Here is a 10263-nt window from a genome sequence, read left to right as displayed (position 1 = left end):
AGTAGGTGAGGAGCAGCCCAGCCTAGCTGACACACAGCAGGGGGTGGTGGATGGCCAGCAGTGCCGTCCCCAGAAAGAATCTTCTCTGCCCCTCCGAGAAGAACTTTCCGAAGACCTAAAACCAACTGGATTTGAGGCTTCAGCAGGTTGCCCAGAGCCAGGTTCCAAATCCTGGGGCTAGAACGGCATTTCCATCTAGTGGCTCCAGGAGGCAGCCACCCGCACTGCCAGAGCTGTGTCATGCCCTGGCAAAGTGTCCTTACCTCCCCCACCCTGGCGGTGTTCTTGTAGCCCAGCAGCCTGCTGTCCTGGTGCCAGTCCCAGACCCACAGGTCTTCGGCCTCATGGATGGTCAGGCCTGGGAAAGAGAGACACACACACATTTGTCATTCTGGTTGCAGTGCTTGTGTCCTTCCCATCCCATTGGTGGCTGCACAGTGGGCAGAGTCCTCACTGTGTGCCTGGCCCAACACAATCGCAGGGGGTTGTGTAGAAGACAGAAAGAGATAGAGAGAGACTCATCCTCCAGCCGGGGTCAGTCTGAGAGAAATTGGCTGGGCTCCCAGTCTCGCTCTTCTCTTGGGTGCCATTTCCCAGCTGGGTTCCTTACCCCTCTGGTGCAGCAGCAGCTGGTAGAGCCAATAAACCGTCTCCCTGGCCTGCCGGCTGATGTCCTTGGCTGGGTCACCGACGAACAGAGCCAGCTGTGCCACATGGTGACCCATCCTGGGGAATTGGGCTGAGTTCTAATGGAAGGGAGAGGGAGAGGGGACTCCATCAGCAATTTCCTGTCAGCTCCCAGTTCCCGCCTGGGCCAGGACTCTCCTTCCCCTCAGCCCCTCTGCAGGAGATGCTAGAGTATAGAAGATAGAGCTAGATCCAGTAGTTAATGTGCTGTGGGGAAAGGAGGCAACTCAGGATCAATGGGCAGGTGTATGTGTTATGATAATGAGCGCCTCCCAGCCCGCATACAATGTCTCAGCCCCCTGGGGATGGAATATCTGATTCATTGATCACAAAGCTTTAGAAGGGGATTGTTGCCCCCAGGATGATGCTTGCAGGTCACAACTTGTCACTGTCTCTCTACATTGGGACAATGCTCGGTGTTGGGGCTGGTCCCATCCTCCCTGAACTCCTGATTCCTGAACAGCTCACCAGGAAGGAGACAGACCCCTCACCCCTCCCTGACTCTCAAGTCCTTGGTTGGGTGAAGGGACTGAGTGTGAGCACAATCCCCCCAGGAATCTCAGGGCCCGTCAGAGACAAGGGCTGATTCTCTGGGGTCCTCCTGTTTCTCTAGGAACGAGCCTGTGACTCTTCTCTGAGGACCATCTTCTGGATCTCACAGGAGGGGTTCAGACTCTCACTCTCCAAGCCAGCCAGGGGCTCCATGGTTAGTGCTCAACAGAACCAGGCTCAGCTCTGGCTCGAAGTCCCAGCTCCTTCCTCTGTCCTTCAAGGAAGAAGGGCCTGACACTGCATTGCACTGACTGCCCTGACCAAGGACGGCCCACTGGGGGCCCAGCTAGGAGGACAGACTGGAAAAGAGATCTAAGAGTTACCGTAAAATTGCCCCCACCCCTCTCATGGGGCTCACCTCCAAGATGTAGTGGAACCTGTTGGTGTCTGGGGACTCTGCCAGCAGGTTCCCCAGCATGGCATCCAGGAGGTCTGGCAAGACCCTATGCAGATCCTGCAAAGCAAGGGAGAGTCGTGGGTCAGAGTTAGGGAAACTGGGGCTACACCTGCCCGAGGATGGGAAGAAGGAGTCTCTGGGAAGCACTGGTGAGACCCCCAAACACATATCCTGGCCTCTCTCGTTCACATCCCACTGCAGGCAATTAGCAAGGATTTGTGGCAGGATGACAGCTGGCTTTTCAATCCAGATTTAGCATGATCTACCTGGACTTGGGTGGTGGCCTTCTCTGTGCCCAGGGTGAAGACTGCATGCAGGGCAGCTCGAAGGAGGTGGGTCTCCAGCTCTGGCTCAAGGGCAGGTGTCATGGTGCTGGCAAGAGAGAGGAGCCGGTATTAGACTGTGCAGTGCAGGGGTGGGACTGGCACCAACATGGAGATGAAACTGCAGGGAAAGAGGCAGAGGCGGGCGAGAATGGAAACTGAGGCACCGAGCCAGGGAATGATAAGGCCAAAGTTTCCCCAGACAGACAGTGGCAGGGCAGGAATGGCGCCTGTTCTCTGGACCCTGCTGCCCCTCCTGTAGCTGATCCTGGGAGTCAGCCTCTCCCCAGAGCCATTGCAATGTTAATGGAGGGAAAAGAACAGAGCAGCCAGGAGAGAGAGTGAACCTTCCTGCCACCTCTGCCAGAGGACGCACCCCTGGGAGGTGACCTGGGAGTGGGAGGGGCAGTGACTCCCAGCCATGGGCCTGAGCAGCACCGGGGTTGGGGGAACCGGGCAAGAGGGTCTCGGTACCTGAGGTTGCCCACAGGAATCAGGGAGTTGGCCAGGACAGCACCGGGTGGAGAGCCATCTGGAAGCTCCTCAATGAGCTCCTGTGAGACCCAAAGGAGACAAAGGAGCATGTGACATTTGGGACTCACTGACACTTCCCAATGAGGAGATTACACAGCCGGCACCCCACACAGCCAGCAGGATCCCCCCACCTGCCTCCCGTTTCTCTGATTCCTGCCCACTATTTCTCCCGTCTCTTCTCCCCAGTCTTCAGTCCCAGCAATCCCTGCCCTCAGCTGCCCCTCCAGACCAGCCATCCCCCAACCATCGGCCCGGAGAGACCCCTGCCCCTCCCATGTCTCTGTCCACGCTCCAGTTGCCAGGTGCCGTGTCTCGCTCACCACAATCCTCTCCACCACAGCCGCCTTGCAGCAGTGCGGCTCCAGCATGTCCTGCCCTCTCTGCTGTGCAGCGTGACTCGCGGGGTGGATGGCCTGCAGGAAAAGGAGCTGCTGGACCTCATCCTGCACCCACCAGGAGTGGGGTGAGGGGAGAGAGATCCAGTTAGCCAGGTACCTCCCTGCCCCAGCCACACCAGCTGCAGAACATAGGTCTGAATGGGGGATAGCGGGGACCCGCCCATTGTCCAAATCCCCCACGACTCCGACACCAGCAGGGTCAGGAACTGGGGCAGTGCCTGTGGGGGAAGGAGACCCCGGCTGGTGTGTGACAAACACCCCCATCTTGGGGGTCCTAGATCGTGGAGGAGAAAGGTCCCCATTAGGGGTGGTGGCGCATGAGGGCCAAGACCCTCTGCAGGGGGTTGGGATGCTGGGAAGGAGCAGGACAATCTCGGTTCCAGCACAGCTGGGGAACGTTTGTACCTTTTCTTGGCCCTGGACTTGCTCTCGGATATTTTTGAGAGCAGCCTCCTCTGTGACCACGTCCACCCAGTCCTCCTCCTCCTCGTCCTCTGCGTCCCTGGCGGTCCCTGCACCCGGGAGAGAAGGGGACAGGGTGACTCCTGCTACCACTCGGGGGAAGGACAGAGGCATGGTGGGGCAATGTGCCCCCTTCCCAACTCCGGGACCTAGGGCAGATCGGGACCCACCCTTACCCCTCTCAGGGATGCATTCGGCCCCCAACTCCTTCAGGAGCCCATAGCAAAGAGGCCCCCCCCACACACAGTGTCCTGGACTCCCTGGAAGGTGCCTCCGCCCTCCACCCTCACCCAATGGAGCACCAAGGACCAAAGTGGTAGCATCTAGTGTCAGTGGGGTTCACGTGGCTCAGGCCAGACACCTGGGCTGGAGACCCACTCCCATAGCACTGGTCGAGGCCCTGGGCCCAGGGTGTTCACAGCCCCCTCCTCACCCCTCCCTGAGCCCAGCCTGGCTGCTGACTGAGTCCCACTCACTGCTGCTGTCCCCTGGGGCACGAGCCGATCTGCTGGTGCTGGGACAGGGATCCTCCACCTCCTGCCCTGGGAAGGCTGGAAGGTCCTCAGGGACCGGGCAGGACAATGCCTCCTGCTGGAAATCAGGGCTGGGCTCCTGGAGTCGCTGCTGCCCACACAACAAGCCCCAGAGCCACCCTGCCCGGTTCCGTTCCTGGGCTGGGTCCTGCCTGCCCAGCCGCAGCCTGGCCCAGCTCCATTCTGGCCTTGCCACTGCCTCTCCCACCTTAGCACCTGCACCAGGAGCGGGTTTCCTCTGCCAGAAGGCTGGGCACTTCCACCTCCTGCCCCGGCCGGGAGCTCCTTCCCCACCAGCGGGGACAGAGGGGCTGCTCTGCTCCTGGGGAAGACGGCAGCTGCTTCCCTCAGGCTTTGGGGCCTGCAGAGCCTTCTTCCGGAACATCCTCAGGAGCCTGGCCATCCTGGAACCGAGCGGGGAGCAGGCGTGAGTCTGGGGTCGAGGCAGCCTTTCACTAACCAGCCTTTTTGGTCCCTCCCCATCCCTGCCCCAGCCAGAGCTGCTCCTACTCCCCCCACAGGGGTGCAGAGAGTGCAAGCTACACACACTGGCAGGAGTTCATTGCATGATCTGCACCCAACGTTCCCCCTTGTCATCCCTGCTGCTGCAATAAGCGGGGAGTCTCGTTCTTTTCGAGCACTGGGGTCAGTCACAAAGACCATCGGTCACTTTGGACAAGCAGCTCCCTCCTGCCATCCCAGGCCACACTTCTCCCCCCCCGCCCCTGCACAGGCTAGAGAAAGAACAGAACCCAGGAGACTGGACTTCTCCTGGGAAACCATTCCCCACTTCAAAGTCCCCAGGCATAGCAAGGCCAGGGCCCCCTCATTTCCCATTGATTTCCATGCTCAGCAGCTCACACGGTCTGGCCCAGCTGAGAGACTCTCAGCCTGGGGAGGGGCTCCCAGGTCTCCCACAAGGGAAGGGCTGGGAGCCCCATTGCTGGGATCTTTCTAAACACACTGGAGATGGCTTTGGAGAAGCCCCTCCCTGGTCTAAGAGCGAGGGGCTTCTGGGGGCTGTTTGAAAATCCAATCTCCTTTGGGAGAGATTCTCTCCCACTCTTTCTGTCTCTCCCCAGACCAACAGGGAATGCCACAGAGGAACCCTAATGCCACTCACTTGCTCTAGGGGATGGAGCGACGGATGGAGGATGTTCAGTGTCGTCCCTCGCCCTTCTCCTCACTCTCCAAGCCCAAGGCAGGCTGAGAGGGTGGTGACCTGAGGAGTTACCCTGCCCAGCCAGCAGGCAGGGTGATGACACTGGGGGATCGACTGGCTGTGAAAACAAGAGTCTGTCTTATTGCAAGGGATGGAGAAACTCAGCCAGCAGCAAGGGGTGCAGAACACTGCCTTAGTGCGGGGGTGACAGTGCCTCCAGGATCCTCACGTCCCAGCACTTTACACACCTTCCTGGAGCCTCCCAACCCCCCTGGGCTGTAGGGACTGCGACCTCAACCCTACTCATTAGAAACAGGCCTGGGGAGGGGAAGCTACAGGCTCAGGGTCACAACAAGTGTCAGAGCCATGGATGGGACCCAGCAGTCCTTATTTCCAGGCCCCTTCACTAACCACTGCTGCACACTCCCTCCCACAGCTGGCAATTACAACCAGGCCCTCATGTCCGCTCCCCCTGCCTTGAGAGGGAGTGTGCTCCGCTGGAGTGACTGGACCAGGGGATTGGGAGTCAGGACTCCTGAGTTCCATTGTTGGGTTTCTTATAGGATCCATTGCTGGTTGTTTTCCTTTTCCTGCGGGACTTTGGGCAAGATGCTCCCCCGTCTATGGCTCTGTCCCCAGCAGTCGAATGGGGATTTAATACTTTCCCCCTATTGGAAAGTGCTGGGAGAATCCCCCAGCAAAAGCTGCTCTGACAGTGCTAAGCAGCATCTGACCATTAGAGGTTGGAGCGCACTGCCCAGGAGGAGGAGTGTTTGGCTCTGGGGCTTCACTTCAGCCCACTCTCTAGAGAGGGGCCCAGCCATGGAGTTTGGCTCAAGAAGACCAATTCTCCAATTTGTTAAGGGTGTTTTGAATTCCAGTCCTGTGCTCCGAAGTGCCTGGTGTCATTTGCAAGTTTTAGAAGCATACTCTCCACTCCATTTTCTAAATCATTACTGAAAATATTGAATAGTACCGGACCCCAGACTGATCCCTGCTGGACTCACTAGATACACTCTCTCCGTTGGACAGCCAAACACGGAGAAGGGGTCTTGCAGTATGGGCTTTCAACCAGCTCTGCACCCACATTCGGGGCGGCTCGACCAATTTTGCCACCCCAAGCAGTCGCCACCAAATCACCACCATTGCAAGAGCGGCGGAGCTGCCACCGAAGTGCTGCTGCACCTGGAAGAGCAGCAAAACTGCCACCCAAAAGCCGCCACAGTGGGAAGAGCAGCGGGGCTGCCGCCAAATTGCTGCCACAAGACACAGATTGCTGCCCCGTTTTGAATGGTGCCCCAAGCACCTGCTTGGAAAGCTGGTGCCTGAAGCTGGCCCTGCCAACATTACACTAATTGCATCTAGACCACATTTCCCTAGTTTGCTTGTGAGAATGTCCTATAGGACTGTGTCAAAAGCCTTAGTAACACCAAGATAGATCACATCTTCACTAGGCCCGTAACCCTGCCAATGAAGGAAATAGGATTGGTTTGGAATGATTTGTTCTTGACAAATCCATGCTCACTAGTCCTAAGAACCAAATTATCCTATAGGTGCTGACAAACTGATTTTTTAAGAATGTATTCCAGTATCTTTCCAACTATGGAAGTGAGACTAGCCAGTCTAAGTCCCAGGGTTCTCTTTGTTCCCCTTTTAAAGGTAGGTCCTGTCTTGTTAATGGATGGGAAGATGTTCTTTTTCAGGGATCTCAGATGAGAACTGGGGCACGGCCCCTGGTTTGTTAAGGTCACAAAAATGGAGACAGTAACCTCTTCTCTCCTGCTGGCAAAGAACCCCAGATACCTAAAAGACAGGGACTCACATCCCTGAATGGGCTTTAAAAAAGGCAATGGTTACAAAATTTGGCCCCGACCATTTCTTGTTTCCCCAGACTAGACATTTTAGCAAACTTTAGAATTCCTTGGTGCTAAACACCGTGAAACTCCCCTTTCTCCTTCACAGAGGGCTTTAACACCCCTTATCTTACTCAGGCTCACGACTGCCTAGAGTTCGAGAATTGTCGCTGTTCCCAATGGACAGATGGGGAGGAACCTGAGGTACAGAGAAGGGAAGTGACCTACCCAAGGGCCTACACAGCAAGGCGATGGCAGAGCCAGAAAGAGAAGCCACCAGTCCTGACTCCTGTTCTAATGGACAACTCCCGCGCCCCCTCCTCCCCCGAGGCAGGGATAGAGGCCAGGAATTGAGAGGGTGGGGAAATTTCACTGAAACTGTTTCTGTCAGAAAATCCCATTCAAACTACACCAGTTTGTTTCTTGAAATCATAACAAGTGGGATGAAAGTTCTTTACAAAAATTTTTTGTTGCAAAACAAAAGCATCTCCTGTTTGTCACAGTGTGTTAAATTGTCTCGTCACACACAAAGAGGAGACACTTAGATCTTGAAAATTAGATGAGATGCTTCAGTCTGAACTAAGTAGTTGCTGCTCTTAACAATTTCAAAATAAAAAAATACAAATAAAATAGAATATTTCAGCTATTCTATTATGTCATAATCTGAGTACACGTGATAGGACACCTCATATTATGCACTTCTTGTAGTGATACTCTCCAATGGATCCCCATCTTCCAGCCACTATGAGGTAGGTAGTAGAGGATCATTATTGTCCCTACATGAAAGAGGGAGAAGCTAAGGCTGAGAAAGGAGAATTGACTTGTCTTAGGTCGCACAGCCAGTCAGTGGCAGAGTTGGGAACAGGACTCAAGAGCCCTGATTTTCAAACTAACCCTCGGAACTTGAATTTCATACATTGAATGACCTGAATAAAGTGCTCTCAAATGAGCTCCAGACCAACAACGCTACACAGGAATTATTCAGCAAGTATTTTAGGAGAACTGAAATGTTAGAGAGAATCATGAACTGCGCAGAGACAATTTATGCAGAGAAGCAGCAAAATTCGTCAACCATATGACTCATTATGACTTATTTACTTGGTCTTAAAAGAGAACAACAAGGACTTGAGTCTTCTTCCTGTCAATAACCCCCTGCTCAGCCAATCAGGGTAGCGACTGAGGACGGGAGGCTGAGGGTTGTCACCAGAGAGCCCAAAGGATGGCCCAGGTCACTAGTGGGGATCACTGCCCAAGCACTATTTCAGCCCCATTTTTGGGGGACCTCTCACAATGGGAGCTGCAGAGCACTCGCCCGTGACATACACACACGCACGCACACACACACACACACACACACACACACACACCCCTCCTGGTGTTGGGAGGGGAATAGGAGAAAGGACAAAAGAAGCAAGAGAAGAAGAGAAGGGGGGGGATGAAGGAGAAGGTGAAACAAAAAGGACAAACCCTAATGTCCCTACTGATTCTAAGGGACAAAACTCTAGCTGCGGAATAAAATTCTGCCTCCTTAAACTCGTGTTTTCCACACCTAGAATTCAACTGTCACCAGATGGATCAGACTGAGCAGGTTTCAAACCTCGAGGAGGCTCTTACCTTCTTAACAGGGACCATCTATTTTGTAGTCAAATCAGGAAAAGGAAAGGAGAAAACTCAAAAGAGGTTCCTTCCGTGCTCACGTACGTGAACCCTCATACTCTCTCAGTCCTCAGAGAGAGACCTTGAGAAGGAGACTTGCTGAAGCAAAGACACAGGGATCTGCGAAGTTTCCCTGGCCCCTTGCCCCTGTCCTGCCTGGCTGATGTCAGCATCTCTCTGTGAGGTCACCACCTCCCCACCACCTTGGACCAATAGTCTGAGGTCCTGCAAAAGGTCTTTGTGATGTCACTGCCACACCCCTCCCTTGCTGTGCTAATGTCCTGCCACTGGCCAGTCACTTTGGAGGTTTGAGCCACTCCCTGTGGATCACCCCACTCAATGAGATTCTCAGTTCTGGGAAGCAAGCCGGCTAGACAGTAAAACATCAGACGCTGCTCCCAGTGTTCCACTCAGTTTTTCAGAAATTAGTACTTTGTGGCCAGAAGAGACCATTAGAGCATCTAATCTGACACCCTGCATATCCCAGGCCTCTGGTATGACACAAAGCTACTTTTGGGGAAAATTCCAGAAAGAATCTAGTCTTCATTAAATGACATCAAGAGATGGAGAATCCACCATTTTCCTTGGTAGCTTGTTCCTGTGGTGAATCATCCTCGCTGTTGAATATTTGTGCCTTATTTGGAATATGAATTTGTCTCTTTTCACCTTCCGGCCATTGGGTCTTGCTATGCCTTTCTCTGCTAGATTAAAGAGCCCTTTAATACTCAGTATTTTCTCTCCACTAAGGCACTTCAACGAAGTCACCTTTCAATCTTCTTTTGATATATTAAACAGGTTGAGCTCTTTCAATAGCTCACTAGAAGGCATTTTTCTTCAGCCCTCAGAACATATGGTGGCTCTTTGTTGCCCCAGCTCCAATTTCACAACATCTTTTTCAAATGAGGACACCAAAACTGGATGCAGTACTCCAATATCAGTCTCACTGATGCCGTGTCACCTCCTGTGACGTTATTGACATAATCTGTAACTATATAGATCACTGATGTGACCATTGTTATGTATTTGCAACCACTATTGTATAAAGATTGTTGTGTAAGGGGTCTGTGGAGAGATTATGATTGGCTGAAACCTTGAAAACATGAAACCAGTGCACCCTAACAGCTCAAAAACCTAAAGCAAGTAAAAACCTCCAACTTCCATTTTTTTTAGAACAGTCTCATGAGTTATAACCATTTGGGGCTGGCAAACTGTTTAGCTAACATGTACTCCTCAGGCAGGTTAGTCACAGCACAGCTCAGGTTCACCAGCAGGAGAGAGAGGCACAATCCTATTCACTTTGCGGTTTGATAGTGAGCCGAAATGTGAGGTAACCAGACTCAACTGATTTATTGACTGGAAGTGAAGTCAGCAGAACTGTGACTTTAAGCACAGTTCCATCCAGAATGTTGAACAGCTGTATCCCATCTGGTCTCCAACCAGGGGTGCCTTTTACACTGCTTAGCTGTGAAAACAACCACTCCTGGTTTGCTCTCACAGCCTCCAGCATGTAAATTACTCCCAGCAACACTGTATGAAGCCTATAGCCAGTGACTCCTGAATTACACTGCAGAGCAACACCAGCCAATTCCTAGTTCCAGACCTTCCCCCCAGAAATGTAACACATGGTCCTGTCCAGCCTTCCTCTGGACAATACAAGCTCATATAAACTCCACCATTTTATTAACAGAAAATGATAGGCACAAATC

General features: G+C 53.4%; 1 protein-coding gene across 1 annotated transcript in view; it reads right to left on the bottom strand.

Annotated features, from left to right (window-relative positions):
- Nucleotides 1-22: 22 nt before the first annotated feature.
- Nucleotides 23-10263, bottom strand: part of LOC119856562 (protein MROH8-like) — a 52212-nt gene continuing 41971 nt past the window's right edge. Inside the window, exons 3-10 of the mRNA XM_043516114.1 lie at nt 3297-3403; nt 2814-2936; nt 2434-2513; nt 1903-2008; nt 1598-1693; nt 611-746; nt 264-358; nt 23-115 (exon numbers count right to left, since the gene is read on the bottom strand). Coding sequence (XP_043372049.1) covers nt 23-115; nt 264-358; nt 611-746; nt 1598-1693; nt 1903-2008; nt 2434-2513; nt 2814-2936; nt 3297-3403 — 836 coding nt within the window. The remainder of the gene's footprint in view (nt 116-263; nt 359-610; nt 747-1597; nt 1694-1902; nt 2009-2433; nt 2514-2813; nt 2937-3296; nt 3404-10263) is intronic.

Source organism: Dermochelys coriacea, chromosome 6 (assembly GCF_009764565.3).
Source record: "Dermochelys coriacea isolate rDerCor1 chromosome 6, rDerCor1.pri.v4, whole genome shotgun sequence".
Taxonomy (NCBI): Eukaryota; Metazoa; Chordata; order Testudines; family Dermochelyidae; genus Dermochelys; species Dermochelys coriacea.
The sequence above is the reverse complement of the archived record's forward strand: the minus strand, read 5'-3'. Positions and strand labels throughout refer to the sequence as shown.